Genomic DNA, 15,564 nt, shown 5'->3' with positions numbered 1-15,564 from the left:
TTCAGGCAATACAAAGATAAAGAAGAGGAGCATCAAACTGGTTTCTTCTCAGCCCTAACTAACATGGTAAGCAAGGAAATGGTGTTTTTCCATTCTTAAAAAGGTGCATTCATGCAAGTTCAGCAGGAGAGTGTTTCTAAAAAGCATGAGTTTGGAATGTGAGTTCTGGAGGTGGAGATGGATTGAACAAATCTAAACTAAATATAACTAAAATGGTTGTATTCTGAGGAGTGTGTTGTCTTGCTGGGAAAGCTCTTTCAAAGGAGGAGACCTCTACTCTTGTGTTGATAGCTGAAATTCTTTTCCTGCATCTTCTTCACTCTAGGTGACTTTATTTTAAAAACCACCCTACTTTAAACTTTTAATCATTTTTTTAACTCCTTAATCCTTTGAAACAGCCATGTATTTTTAAAAACTAGTTACTACTCTGGTGATGTAGTCTAAAACATAGATGCACATAGTCTGGTCTGTCACTAGTCTTTGAGGTTCTGTTTCTTTACTGTTTTGTTTCTCAAGCATGGATGCACTTTAGCTATGGAGTAAAGCTTGGATTCTGCAGTGGGCACTGTCTGCATTTTTTTAAGGGGTACCCTTCAGAAGAAGTTGTGAATTTCTTCCTTGTAAAGAGTATCCACTGTTTCCCTTGTTCAGTCTGGCTTTGCTTTAGTCAGAGATTTAATTGTATTCTGAGATCTAACTGACAGAAAAATTTCCTGTAGGTAAGGGTAGTTCAGTGTAGACAGCTCTCTGTCAGGAGTGACTTGGGTAAAACTGCAGCCACCCTGGGGCAAGCAGGTAGGAAACAATCTCTGTTGTCCTCTTACAAAATGGCAAACTAATCCAGGCTGGGATTCAGGATCCAGTATTTTTTTTTTTTTTCCTTTTTTTGATTTTGACAGAGATGAAGCGTTGGTCAGTGACAGTACAGCAAAATAAAATGTGTTTTTATCCATGTGTTGTCTCTTGCTGTCTAATAGCTTTCCCAAATTCCTGCTGTGCAATGCTCTCTCTTTCCATAGGTGGGCAGCATGTTCATAGCAGATGCTGATGAGAAGATCTCTGTCCAGTAAGTGCACAGATGTTATTTACACAATGGAGTGGTCGGTGCCATCCGTTCCCTCACGGAGCTATTTAATGTCACAAAGCAAACTAGAGGAGCAGGTTCTTCTGTCACTAAAATGGTACCACACCCTGCAAACTGTGGATTTGCCCTTCCATGAGAAGGGTACAGCAGGAGGAGACAGCTGAATTGCTTGTAATGAAGTCTATAAAAAAAAACTCCAGTGGTTTTTATGAGGTATTTATGACATATAATAGGTGTATCAGAGGTGGCACATGAGAAGCAAAGGTTCATGCACTCTGGCCCTCACCAAAATATTTTCTAAATTAAGGGAGCAAGTGATAAATATGAGGGATTTTAGTGTCTTTAGGACCCTCTGCTCTTAAAAGAGAGGACTTTAAATGGAAAACACTGAGCAACTAGGGACACCTTCAGTGGGAAGGCAACAAAGATTATGGATGTGCTCTAAAAATAGCTGTTTTTATGGATTGCTACTACTGTTAGTTAGTTAGTTAGTAGTACTGTTATTAGTACTATTAATAGTTGGAAGAACAACTGGATTGCAGAGGCAGAGTTTTCCATAGTTGAAAAAACCTTCTTTTTTCAGATCAGCTATGCTTCTGAAAAACTTGGCTCCTGGTATTCTGATCACTAACTGTGCCTTTGTCTGTATCCTTCCCACAGAACAAATGAAGCAATCCTTCTGGCCCTTTATGAAGCTGTTCACTTAAACAGGAATTTCATCACAGTTCTGGCACAAGTGAGTTTCAGTGGAATGTTTCCCCATTTCTTTGTAGTGGATGTCTTTGAAATCAGAGAGCCAGAAATGGAATTGGTGAAAATATACTTTCTTTTTTTTTTCCCCTTATGTACTTGTTGTAGGATCAGCATGAAAGAGCAGAAGCAGGCCAGGGCCAGGGAGGAATTTTTATGATATACTTCCTGCCTTGACAATAAATGAGTAGAGTTTTGAGGTCACAGTTCATGTTGGAATGAATAATTTTTGCCACTAAATGGAAAGGGCTGCATGGAGTGCCTTCTGTGCCCTATTGATAGTCCAGTTAGGGGGAGAATGGAGTGAGCAAAGCAGTTGCTGTAGCTTTCAGAGCAAATCACAGTTTTGTTAAGTTAGGGTTGAGAGAAAGAGGCTGATCCAATTCCCAAATTGGATGGCTTGTCCTGTATGTGTGTGCATGGACTGCGTGTTGTTGTCTGTTTGGGTATTCTTCACTTAGGAACTAATTGACAGGTGATGTTGTTTCAAATACTATTTCATGTTCAGACTTCCTTGAAGAGCCCAGCCCCTTTGGCATGGGAACCAGTTGTTGGAGCACAGCACTTGTCCTTGGGCTCTTTATGGTGGAGAAACAGCCTTCTGAGAGGCTGCTCTGATCACAAGTCTTTTCTAAACGCTGTGTGAGTTTGGAGAGGTGATTGCTGCTGTGAGGCAGATAATGAGCCTGTCTGATGCAGTGATTGTGCTGAAAGGGTAGCCTGATGTGTTTAGGAAGACCTTCAGGTTCAGGCTTTTAATTTTGGTCTCTAGGTACTGCTTGTAATCTATGAGAAAAACAACATCAACAAAACAGTTAACACCTTTCCCCAGTTTGTTCAAGTCCTCAGAGTGCAGCCATAGATCGCAGGCTAGACACTTGGCATGACAGAGGAGACCTCTGGGGACTCCTGACAGTAGTGCTGATGGAAGAGGTCCGATAAGCAGATCTGCAGCCTCTGAAGAAAGCTTCTGTTTCATGGATTTGCTGAAGTTCCCTGCTTGTCTTTTCCCTGGCTATTCATTCCTACCACTTCTCAGAGATTTCTGCTCTTTCAGTTTTGTGTAATACCAACTCAGGCCTTTCTGTGGTCAAGATATTCCTGAGGGAAGAGAGGCATTTGGCAGGGAAAAGAGCAGAGCAGAAAAAGATCAGCTAGAGTAAAAGTTCTTAAAAATAAAATGATAGACTAGTTACTTGTGAAAGAAGTTGAAGCAGCCACTGATCAGTGGGTTGAATTGGAGAACTGATACTCTTGGGTGGATTGTCTGTAATGCTTCATTTAAGAGAGGGCAAGGTAGGTCATGTCATGTTGAAAAAACCTCATAAAAGCTGATGAATGCTCTTGCCTAAGCTGGTGTCCATTGCTTGGTGCTGCATGAATGGCTTCCTGCTGCTGTGTGGCACGTGGGAAGAGCAGGGATTCAGTTGTGTGGGTATCTGGAGTGTTAAGTGTGTGCTCACCAGCTGTGGGTGCTCAGGTTTGCTGCTGGGTGGCACTCTTGTCTCTCGTCACTGTTCTGGAGAAACAAGGTAAGCCCCCAAAACCTGTCTAAGGAAATCTGGCTTATGTAAGACTTCCAGTGAAAAATTGTGTTTTAAGTGTAAGTTGGTAGCTGTAGGGATGTAAATTGTTTTTGAGTTGTAGTATGTATATGTGTGCTTCCCATAAAATATATGCATTTATAGTTGTTCATAAAATTAAATGTTCAAAGGCAGTGTGAAGGATATCCACTTGTGAAAAATCCTGTGGAACTAACTAACATCAAATCAGCAGTTCTGTATCTTCCTTTTATTTTGAAATTGTGATGATATATTAAGGCAGATGATACATTTATGTAAAACTTGCCCTATGAAATGGACACTGCTTGGCAGCCAGACTCAAAAATAGCATGGCAGATTGCCTACGCTCTCACCAGTGTGGATGGGTCCGGAAGCTTGCAAGGAGTGAAGTCAAAGCAGTAATTAGGCAGGCAACTATTAGCAAAGATGAAATGGGGAGAGTGACTGGCTGATGGAAGCTGAGAGGATCAATAATGATAGTATTATTTATGTTATGCACTGTTTTCCTGCAGTGTCTTTCCTGCAGGGCTTTACAGTGAGACAGGAAAGTAATAAATTGCCATTATCTTTGAATATGAACAGGTGGGAGGCAGGAGCAAGGAGAATTTGCTCTTAGAAATAGAAGTAAAAGGGTCATGGGGGAAGACTTCAAACGCACTTCCTTGGGTTGTTTTAGGGGGAGTTAGAAGCTATTAACATTGTAGGCTTTTGCAAATCTTCTCCCATTCTACATTAGGGAAGGGGATTTTTTCTGTCTGCTGGGGAGAGCCACCACTTTCTGATGTATTTTTGTGTTTTGTGGAGTAGAGAAATCGATGTACGGTTTAATCGTTAGACATCCAAGGTCAGGAGCCACAGCCTGGCTCTTTGGAGAAGAGGTTGAAGTTTCTTGAGACTTCTTTAGTCATGTCCAATGTGCAAGAGCATGGAACAGTACAAGTAGGGTCTGTGTTTCTAGTGCCTGGGGAAGCAGTTGACCTGTGCATTTGTGTTTTCTCTTAGAGCCATCCTGAAATGGGCTTGATGACATCACCAACGAGCCCAGTTCCAACGACACCTGTCACTCCACTTGGAACCACCCCGCCTTCTTCAGATGGTAAAAATGCAATGATCTCCTGAGGAAAAATAATTTAAAACTGTTAAATAACTAGCAAACTATTTTCTAGAGATTGCAACTAATGAGGTCTGTCTGGAGCGGATGTAACTTGGTGGTCTCTTCCTGGAGTAATATGCCTTGCTAAACATAGCAAGGTTCTTTGACTCAAATTTATTTTTATTTTGCCTTGTGTATTGCTCAATTAAATTATGCTGATATTCCTTCTGAAAATAGTACTGCCCCAATATTTGCATGAAAGTACACCCAGCCATTAGTTATTCTGTGTAGGCTTTTACTTACGAATATTTCTAGTGTTAGGTCCTTTGCCTGGGATTATTTGTCATTGGAACAGATTTACAGAGAATCGCTGTGGATTCCTGCTTCTTGTTAATGCACTTGTCCTTGGCTTTGAATTAATTGGGATTTGAATTCAGTCTGGGTGTGGAAGTATTCCTCTCTCTTATTATTGCCTTCTCTTTGATAGGCTTTGTAAAGGACTGCTTAACCTGAGATCTCTTTTCTAAATGAGATGTTATGTGTCCACATAAATATGCTTTGAAATCATCTATAATAAAACCCTTTCATTTTAAGGTATGGATAGATATAGCCTAGTTGAAGAGAAGAAAAGAAATGGCTGTTTTCATGTACTTTAATGGCATCTGAGCTGAGGAGTGTTTAATGAAGGAACAGACTCAATTTGAATAGAGCACAGTTTGGAAATATTTCTGGGGAAAAGCAGCCTGGGTTACTCAGTTATATCAGCTATTCAGGTCATTTGATACCCTAGTTAAGGATGATCCTCCTCATGGATGAATTCTATCTGGTTGCCATGGATAACAAAAGCTTCAGATAAAAAGTCCCCTATGTCTCTGTGTGCATATAACATAAAATGTGGAGGGATGGGCATTTTGTGGGCTTCTGTTCAACATGTTCATTGCAAATCCATCCACCCCCACACCATATTACACAACTGACAGAATTTGTGCTTACCTACATCTACAGCTTGCTTGCACTTTTTTTTCTTTATTTTTTCATTTACCACAAGACAAAACAAAATCAAAACAAAACCTCCATCCTGCTTTCAGCAGAGGCAGTGATCTTGAGAAGTTTGAGGCTTCTTGTGGCTTGTACAGTTACTAAATTTAAGAAAAGAATCTGATCTTTATGTGCAGCAATTGCATTGGGAAGCTTGCTTTATTTTTATCTGCTTATTGCTTGTTGATCCCTACAATGTGATTTTTTTTTTTGTGGCCCTTGGCTTGGTTTGATTTAGTGGTGCTTGAGTACTGCTGTTTTAAAGATTTGTCAGAATTTTTCACATTTACTAAGATCTTGCAACTCAGCTGTAAAATTTGCCTATGGCTGCCAGTTAGCAAGAGGCCTTTTGACTTTGGAATGATAAGATTGCTTTCTCTTTACTGCACTAAAAAATGTGTCGTTGAACTGTTTTGAAGTTATGTTAACGTGTAGAAATCCATCTGTGAATTTCAGGTGCTTTTCTTTTATGATGTCTGGGATAAAAAAAGTGTTCATATTCTGGTTGGAAATTTCTCTGACTTTTAACCTATAGTGTAAATTAAGACCTTGTAAAGTTTCAAAATGTGTGTTAAAAAAGGTCTGTATCATGAGCCAGGATAAGCAACAATGTGTGCTTCAGAGTGATTTCTTCCTTTTTTTTTTTTTTTTTTTGAGAAATGAGGCTTTTGCTAGAAACTGTTTATCTATAATATGTAAATCAAGTGTGCCTGTCACCATAGTTATCTAAATGTCAGTTTGCTTACTGTTGTTAAATATTCATTCACTACGTTCATTGTAACAGCTCAAGAGGGATCCACTGGGGATATAAATACATTTTGCAGACTTTGAGCTAAATCTTTGAGCTATTCATAATATTGGGAGTGAGAAAGCTTCCAGTCTCATTGCACAGACTTTGCCAACAGACATGGCACATTAGTAATGTGTCAGGAGCCCCAGGTCTTCAAGACTGAATGGACTAAACCAGCTCACGCCTGGGCATGTGCAACCTTTATAACCTAAAAGCCCCATTATGTTTTTTTTATGTGATTCAAACAGTGAAGTTATATTGATCTATTTGACCTGCTGTTTCCAAGGGCTACAGTTTTGTATTGAAGGTGATTGTGTAATTCTGAGTTCTATGAGAACCTCTGCTGTACTCTGGGCCTCTCACTGCACAGTTTAAAGAATCCTGGGTTATTCTGGTGGCTTGTCTCCTTCATCCTTCTCTGCCTGCCCTTGCCTCAGTTGAAACCTTACTTGCCTTCATACAGGGTTATGAGATACAAGCCTTAAATTTTGAAAGGTGTTTTATATTAAAGCAGACTTTTCTCTGAACCAAAATACAGTTGTGTACAGGATGAAATTATTTCCCCTCGGAGCCCGCAACCTAGTCATCCAGCAATCAGATCTAATTCCTCACTTCTTACAAGGTCCAGTTTCATGATAAATACCTTTTTCTTTCTTAAAAAGTGAGAAAAGCCTTGAGCATTCCTGAGGATAGGCAGAAAAGAGATGAGATAATACTTAAGAATTGTGTTCTAGTGGTCTGCAAATCTGTTTCTAGTGCAAAAGGAGCTCTGTCTTAGGCTGTCTTTATAGCATGAGAAGAGAGGGACTTCAGTCAATCATAATTCAAGCCATCTATGACCTCCTGAATGTGAGAACCTGTGCATTTCACCCCCTAGGCAGACAGAACAGTCATGTTGTTGTCATGTCAGGACAGTTGCATAGAGCTGGAAAAGGTCTCCTTAACTCTGGAGCCTAGTGCCCTGTGCTTGCAGGCATATCGTCATAAAATCCCTTGAATTTATCAAGCTCTGACTGAATCTGTTAAAATTATTTCCCAATAATTTCTGTTTGGGGGCAGTTTCAGCATCTTGTTCCTTGGCTAGAAGTATTCAACTTTGCAACCTGGGTTTCTTGTCAATTCATACCCATTTGTCATGGTGTTAAGCCTCCCTTGAAATGAAGGTTGCTCTTCCTCATGTGTTGGTTTACTCACCTGTGTGTTTTGGTGTCTCACAAGAAAGGTACTCTGTTCTCCTGATCAGCATACTAGCCTGTCTTTAAACTTGTCAAAGTTTAAGTTCATCCTCTTTGAACACAGCTTCTGCATAATTATGCACAGTGGTTGAGACAAGGCCTCACCAGCACCTTGTGCAGGGCATTACAGTGTTTGTGTCTCTGCTGGAAGTGCATTTCTGGATATATGTTGTAGACCTGCACTCTTGAGCCCTTCACGTTGGTAGCTTGTCACCTTGTGATCTGATCATGGTATTTTGTTTGCAGCTGATGAGCTCTCAGCTGGCCATGGAAATAAATCCCTGAATTCCTGACCCTATTGCTTTCATTGTTTAATTTCATCTTGTGTTCATTAACTGTTCTTGTTTATATCCCATTCTTTGTGTGCAGTCTGATACTCCTCTCTGTTTACATATCCCAACTTTCTGCCAGGTTAATTAGCAGGTTCATAAAAAAAAAAAAAACAAAACTTATTTTCTAAACTGATGTCTACAGAATTCAAGCAGTAATTTTTTCTCAGACCAGTAATTTCTCCAATTGTATCTTGTTTTCCAGCTCTTTGATGTGAAAGAGAAAAGAAATTTAATTTAATTTAAATATCTTTATGGGTTCCCACCTATCTCCTTCACTTTTTTTTTCATACATAACTGTATTAAGTACTTTACTGAAGTGTTCCTAGGCTAGCTCCATCAGTCTGGGGATTTTTTTTGTCTGAGCTACTTTATCTTAAATGGTATCAGACTTATCTGTCAGGATCTGCAGGTAAATGCATGATGCATGTTTCCCACTGATCTTTCTCATCCCTTTCAATATTTCTTGTAAAGCTCTCCAAATGGAAAGGCAGAGAATGGCCCTTTAGGATAGCTCAGGCTCAGTCATCAGTCACATGATAGAGGCTTGACAGCTCATAAACTCAGTGCTTTAGATGGTGCATGGGGAATGGGGAATGAGTGTGGAGGCACATTGTGCAATTAGCTGAGGAAATGAAATAGCTTCTTGTAAAGTCTAAGGCAGATGATGTCCACTGTTAAGGTGTCAAAAGTACAGCTGGTGTCCTAGAGAAATGCCAATGAACTGCTGTGGGTATGGAAAGTATGTTTCTGCTTCCTGCTGTGTTGAGATGTATCTAGCACAAACTGTGACCGCTTTTGCTTCTTGGTTTTTATAAATCTTCTGTTTCTGCCTTTGTTTTTTATCTCTTTGGTCCTGCAATAATTGTTACATTATGTCTTGTGTTTTGCTTCTGCAAGAGAGACTGTTGTTGAGAGGGAAGAATGGAATTGACACAGACCTTTTGGAACTCATATTTAAAAATTCCTGAAACAGAGAAGGGCCTTTCCTGGGCACGTCTCTTTATAAAATGAGAATTGTGTGACTGTTATCTGTGTTGCTTGTAAGAATTAATTTGGTGTCAGTGCAAATATCCAGATTTCCCTAGGCTGGAGATGTTGATGAGTGCTAAAACAGTGGGCTCATCTCCCTGGAAGGAGGAGCAGGGGCAGGACAGAGAAGGTTATCACATTGCTTAGAGCAGATGAAATGGTCTCTGAAGGAGTGGTACCAGTCTTCATAACAAAATCTTTCCTGTGTGGTCATGGAGGAGGAGGAGGAAATCAGGTGGCCCTGCAAGTAGGCTGATCCTACTCCAGACCTGTGAGTCTGTGTCTTAGTTCTCTGTATAGTTATTTATTGTATTTGCATAGGATAAACATGTCTTACCTGCTTTGTTCCAGTTATAAGCTCTGCAGAGCTGCCTTTGGATGCTGATGTGCAAACTAGCAACCTGCTGATAACCTTCTTGAAGTACAGCTCAATTGTGATGCAGGACACAAAAGGTGAGTGAATTCTGTGGATGCAGCCAACAGTGCTTCTGAAGTCAGGAGGGCACAAGAACATGCCTAGTGACTCCAGAAATAGAAGTGGAGTCTCTTTATAGAAAGATTGACGATTTGACCTTTTGAAAAACGAAGTGATTTCTTATTGTGAGATAAGACTTATGAAAGTAGGAGAGATGTCAGGTATGGAAAGAATGTAATAATAAATGATAATGCCTAATAACCAAGCCTGTCTATGTGCTGAAGGCGCAAGTATATCTGATTCACAACTATCTGTCAGAAAGAGGAAGTCTGAGACCAGAGAACTGTATTTTTAAGAACACTTAGAAACTGACACAGAGAGCAAAGCTCAGCAATAGAAGGAAATACTTCCTTTGTCCTTTGGTTAAACAGGTAGCTCTGTAATTAAAATTAGGGCAGCAGCAACTTAGACTGCACTGGCAGTAGTTTGCTTGAGAAAGTATCTTTCTGTGTTGTGTTTTTTTTTTTTTTTTTTTCTCCTGTAGTTCTGTGGGGGTTAATTTCAGCTGGCTGGAGTTGAAATATTGCTTAATCTCCTGCTCAGGGTACCCAAGGGTGCTGTTTTATCCAGTGGTTATAAGGGCAGGACCACAGTGTGAACATAACAAGAGATCTTTGCACCGTATTTCAGGCTGTTACCGACTTTTCGCTGTTAAGTTAGATAACAACAGAAATATGAAGATCTTTGCAGAGCTATGTTACATCAATTACTGAATTTCATGAATGCTTAGCATTGAATAAGAGAGCAGGCAGTTTCCTTTTATCTACTAGCTTGCAGTGAAATTGTATTTGGCTGTCTTGCACTTGTTCAGTAAGCAAGCTAGTTGAAGAAGAAGTAATAATTGAAATTAGGACCGGAAGGAACTTTATGCACCCCTATATGGTTTTGGCTGGGACAGAGTTAATTTTCTTCTTAGTATCTGGTACAGTGCTGTGGTTTTGGGTTCAGTATGAGAATGATGTTGATAAAACACTGATATTTTGGCTCTGGTTAAGTAGTGCTAACCCTATGTCAGGGACTTTTCAGTGTCTCGTACTCTGCCAGCGAGGAGGTGCACAAAAAGCAGGGAGGGAGCAGGGCCATGATAGGTGACCAAAGGGATATTCCACACCACAGAATGTCATACCCAGTATATAAACTGCAGGAGTTACCCAGAAGGGGACAATTGTTGTTTGGGGATGGGATGGGCAGCAGGCAGTGAGCAATTGTATAACGAACTGTATTGTGCATTGCTTGTTTCTTTTTGGTTCTGTTACCCTCTCTCACTCTGCTGATGATTATCATGATGAGATTTCAGTTATTAAATTGTTCTTATCTCAACCCACATGATTTACTTTTTATTTCCAATTCTTCTTCCCACTGTGGGGAGAGAAGCATTGCGAGTGATTGAGCAGCTGCATGGTACTTAATTGCTGTCTGGGGTTAAACCACAACTCCTTGGAACCAAGGCAGAATCAGGTTTGCCTGTATCTTTTCTCAGAGGTTTTGCTGACAGGTTGGATGAAGATACTGTGATAATGGAACACCATTTTCAGACTATCCATTCCAGTGTTTAACTATCCTTACTGTGAGAAAGCTTTGTGTGCTTCCTAAATTCTTTGCTGTGATTTAAATTAATTACTAGTTATCTTCTCCAAGATAGATATTGAGAATGGATTATTTCTTTTTTCTATGTGTCAGCCCTTGCATATTTGAAGTCTGCTTTCATGTTTCCTCTTGCTTTTGTCTTTTGAACTAAGCCACATCAATCTTGGCTCAGTCATTTTAGTAGATTGCACATGTGAGGAGGGTTTACCAGCTCTCTAATTTGCTCATTCTCATTTGCTTTTCTCAGGGTCTGTCTTGCTGATCCAAGGCTCTGATGGAACAATTTTATATTTTTCAATTTAACTTCTGCCCTTATTAGTCACTGTAATATGGAAAGTCTGCACAGGGCCTTGGAAACTGCCACACAGGATTAGTTTCAGATAGAATGAAATCTGATAGAAGGGATTCCTTACTAAACAAGACAGTGAGAGATAAGTTTATTGTGTTATGAGACAGGAGTTGATGTTTCTTTCTTTCTTTCTTTACTTTAGTTCTAGCTTGTATAAGGTCTGAAATTCGTGCAGACCTTCCCACCACAGTAGTTCATGGCAGTGAGCTCCACTGATTGATCATTTAAAAAGTGTGCCTTCCAAACTGATACTTATTAATTCTAGTGGGTGTATTCCTGACTTTATATTTTGATTATAGATGGAGCACTGCCTTATTTTTTTTTTCTTGTATAAGATAAAGCATGGAACTGACTGCCCAGGGAAGTCCTTGAGTCACAATGCGTGAAGGTATTTAAAAGACATATAGATGTGGCAGTTAGGAACATGGTTTACTGGGAGATTGGCAGTGCTGGATTAACATTTGGACTCGATGATCTTAAAGGTCTGTTCTAACATAAAGGATTCTGTGCTTCTACGTGACACCAGTATAACAAGAGGAATAAATAATTCTAATTTACTCCTTCTGTCTTGAGACAGGTGAGAACACTTAGAAGGGAAACTGGTTTGTTCTTCATCCAGGACTAGACAGTTGTTTTGGTCCTGTCCCAGAGAGCATAATTTAATAGATTGTGTTTGCTAGATCCTTCTCTTGTTATCCTCCCTTGTGTCAGTCAGAGGCAGCTGCCTTGGGAGAAACAAAACCTCTGTGTCATTTTCTCCTGTCTGTGAAACAGGTCTCATACTGCTATACCTCCCTGTGGAAAGTGGTCTGCTTTGTTACTTTAATGAAGGTTTCTGTGAAAGTGTGAAGTGTGTGTGCAAGTAACTGCTGGCATGGCTGCCCCATAGCTCCTGAAAATGGTCTGATGTTCACAATACACTGGCAGAGGGCAGAGTCCATGGTGTGAAACAGGAGCCTTTACAGCATGATCCCCAGAGACAGAAGTGGGAGCAGCACCTACAGAAATATACAGTGTGGCCCTACAATATAAAAATAACAAGCCTCTTGTGTATCAGTTTTATTCTAGGTCATTTCTCCTTCTTGCTGAAGTACAAAACTTCATACTTAAATGTTTTAGCTGAGGTAAGGAGATGGGAGAGGCTTTTAACTCTCCCATTCCAAAATTCCTCTTCATCTTACTTAGTGCTGCAAGATGAAATCAGCACACTTCAGGACACATCTGTAAATATCTGTCCTTGAGCAGCATAGAAAAGAAAACAAAACAGGTGTCAAGCTAGAGAGAACAGCTAGCTAATCCTATTCTATCTGTTTTTATAATTACCATATACACACCAGCTAGCAAAGTGTTTGTCAAAGTCACCTGCAAAGAAGGAATTTGGCTGATGCTGTTTTCTGCTTTATATGAAAGTGTGTCTGACTGTTTCAGATATCCCTCTCCTTTGAGTTTGACTCTAAGGCAGATGTCTGAGATGGTGTGTTTAGTACTCCTGTGCTTTAGAGTAGCTTTTGGAAATCTTGGGAATGTGCAATGTTAAGCCTCCTCAGAATTTAGTTATCAGTGTGTTGTTTTTTGTTGGTTTTTTTTTGTTGGTTTTTGGGGCGTGTGGTCCAAGCACATTGTTTTTTAGAATGAAGATTTTTTTAAATGTGCTTGATTGTACAGTACCTTCTACAACATGATCTTACCTGGCCCTGCTTTGAGTGAGGATTGAACCAGAGGTTTCTTCTATCCTGTGTTACTCCTTGACTATATATATCTTGGGATTTTTTTTATATTCAAGGTTAAAATTGAGAGGAGTTTTAAATAAAAATTGCATTCTTCTGCCTTAGTCCCTCTGTTTTGTCCAGCTATCATTCAAGGCAAAAGCTGTTTGAAGTTGTGAGATGAATAAGAATTTGTGGAATGTGATCAGGGTGAAACTCTTGGCTTAAAATGCTAAGTCTTTGCAGACTCCCTTCTTTCATGGTTTTGCAAAGAGCAAAGTAGGTTGTGTTTCCCAATACTGGGGTTAAAACTTGGAACTTAGAGCATAAGTCAGCAGTTGTTTTGCTACACAGTGCTGTGCCTCTCTGAAAGCTTTGCTGCTTGTTTCATAAGCTGCAGCAAAGGTGATGTTTTGCTTTCCACCTTGTCTGAGGGAACAGTGTATCTCTGCTGTGACAGAAGGACAGTATTTAGAATATCTGCAGAAGTAAAACTGAATGACAGAGAAGCCCAGCGGATAGTTACAATGCTGTTGGAAGTTCAAATCTGAACCTTTGCTGTTGGTGCAGACTGTAGGGAGCGCTGGACTCCTGGATGGTCCAGATGGATGGAGATGAGAGATCTCTGAAGTCAGGTCTTGGAATATACGGTTCATTGCAAAGGGCGTGGGTGTGGGGCCCTGCTTGGAGCTGCCGTGGCAGCTCATGGCAGGCCCCAGGGAGTGGGGGCAGGGAGAGATAGGGGGAGAGAGAGAGATAGCAGGGGCGGGAGAGGATGCCAAGAGAGGGTTCCAAGAGAGCGTCCCGTCCCCTGGGCACACCTTATCAGGGGCTTCAAAGTGGGCGCGGAACAAGACTCGGGCCAATGGGATTACAGATACCTGATGCTTCAGGGGAGCGTTACAGGTGTGGGATGAACCATACATTTTGAGGGGTGAGACAGAACATTCCATTTGACCTTTGGACCTGTCTGTAGGTAGAGGGCATTGTTTAATCAAAGAGGAGATTGCCTACAGCTGGCTATGCTATTGTTTTTTAGTTGTTCAGTAACTAAGGTTTGGTATCTCAAAGCTTGTTCTCATTTCAATCTCACTTATAGTTTCTGTATTTTCTAAATCTTTTGCCAGGCAATCATATTTATAAGGCTTTCCTATCTCATCTTCCCCAATAGCAAACTGGTGACAAGTGGGTGGGATTTAGTGGCCAGGCTGGAGGGTGAGTGCTTAATACTATTAGCTATCATGGAGGAAGTAGGACTGTGAAGATTCTCCAAGCTGGGCTTTTCTTTTGCTGCAGCAGCTGTCTTGCTCTTCAGCCTTGCTAGGCTTGTGTGGCTCATGGCGGACTTGTTTTCTCTCCTTTGCAGATGAGCACCGGCTGCACAGTGGCAAGCTGTGCCTCATTATCCTGACATGCATTGCAGAGGTAGGTTTCTCGTGTGAAGCTGCTCAGCTGATGGTGTGTTACAGGCCTCTATCCCCTTGCCTCCTGTGGGGTGGGAGCTGAATATCCACAGTGGCACTGAGTGGTGAGGTCCTCAGGCACTTCTTGTTTGCTAATATAGTTGATGCAGTATTGTTAAAGTTGACTTGAAACTTGAAAATTGGATCATCTTATTTGAGTTAGCCAGCTTCTGGGGATGAGGAGAAAAAAGAGTGAACCTAAGCCTTTTCTCTCTTAGCTTTTGAGTGACCCTGTGGTGTGGCTTTTAGATGAGTAATGTGCTAATGGCTTTCAGCTCTGTGCTGTTCATGGTAAACACGGGGCTGTGCCCTATCCCTTCTGCCTAAGAAGGATACAAGTCTGAAAGTAAGTCATGTGTTTGTAGGTCCCTACAAGCAAGACAAGTAGCAAATGTGGTAGTAGGTGAGAAAGCAGCGTCACAGAGTTATGCTGTCAGTTCTGGCTGAATGTGGCCCTGTCTCATGGGGGCTATGTCCTAGTGGCTGACTGATGTCCTGAATGGTGGTTGTGTTTGTGTGGCATTTACATTTTGCTTGCTTGCAAGTAAAAACCTTTTATCCTTAAAGAATAAAAAGCAGTGAGGTTGATAGCCTGTGTAAGGATTCTGTAAGAATGTTTCTTCAGGGTGCAGCCTGAAAACGAATCATCTACATTTAAATTTTTTTTAATTAAATGGTTTTGGCACTTGTTCTTTAGGTGGCTGCATATAACACAAGATAAGAAATTCTGTTCCTGCATAACAAGGGCATTCTTTGATTCTGATATTAAAGAGAGGGTATATTTATTACCTATTCTGGCTGTGCATTATCTGGAGAAGACTCTTTAATTTAGAGGTGGTCTTGGAATGAGATTTGCTTGAGGGGTGGAACAGCTCATAAACCTATCTGCTAGTACTGCAGTAGCTTCTGGAATCAAAATGCCAGAAGAAACCTTTATCCACACAGTCACAGAACTCGTGCTGGAGAACCACCTCTTATACACCTGGAACACTTGTTAAACTTGTGACACCATGATACGTACAGTCAGAGTTTAAATGAGCAAAGGGGGGAGAAAGTTAGACTGAACTACTG

The 15,564-nt window shown here is 40.7% G+C and overlaps 1 protein-coding gene across 5 annotated transcripts in view; it reads left to right on the top strand.

Annotated features, from left to right (window-relative positions):
- Window positions 1-15,564, top strand: part of ARMH3 (armadillo like helical domain containing 3) — a 123,538-nt gene that overhangs the window by 18,097 nt on the left and 89,877 nt on the right. For all 5 annotated transcript variants that reach the window (XM_053948560.1, XM_053948559.1, XM_053948563.1 and 2 more), the window contains exons 11-16: window positions 6-66; window positions 1,020-1,066; window positions 1,745-1,820; window positions 4,399-4,492; window positions 9,265-9,366; window positions 14,397-14,455. In XM_053948560.1, coding sequence (XP_053804535.1) covers window positions 6-66; window positions 1,020-1,066; window positions 1,745-1,820; window positions 4,399-4,492; window positions 9,265-9,366; window positions 14,397-14,455 — 439 coding nt within the window. The remainder of the gene's footprint in view (window positions 1-5; window positions 67-1,019; window positions 1,067-1,744; window positions 1,821-4,398; window positions 4,493-9,264; window positions 9,367-14,396; window positions 14,456-15,564) is intronic.

Source organism: Vidua chalybeata, chromosome 8 (assembly GCF_026979565.1).
Source record: "Vidua chalybeata isolate OUT-0048 chromosome 8, bVidCha1 merged haplotype, whole genome shotgun sequence".
Classification (NCBI taxonomy): Eukaryota; Metazoa; Chordata; class Aves; order Passeriformes; family Viduidae; genus Vidua; species Vidua chalybeata.
Note: the sequence above shows the minus strand (reverse complement) of the source record. Positions and strands in the feature narration are given on the sequence as shown.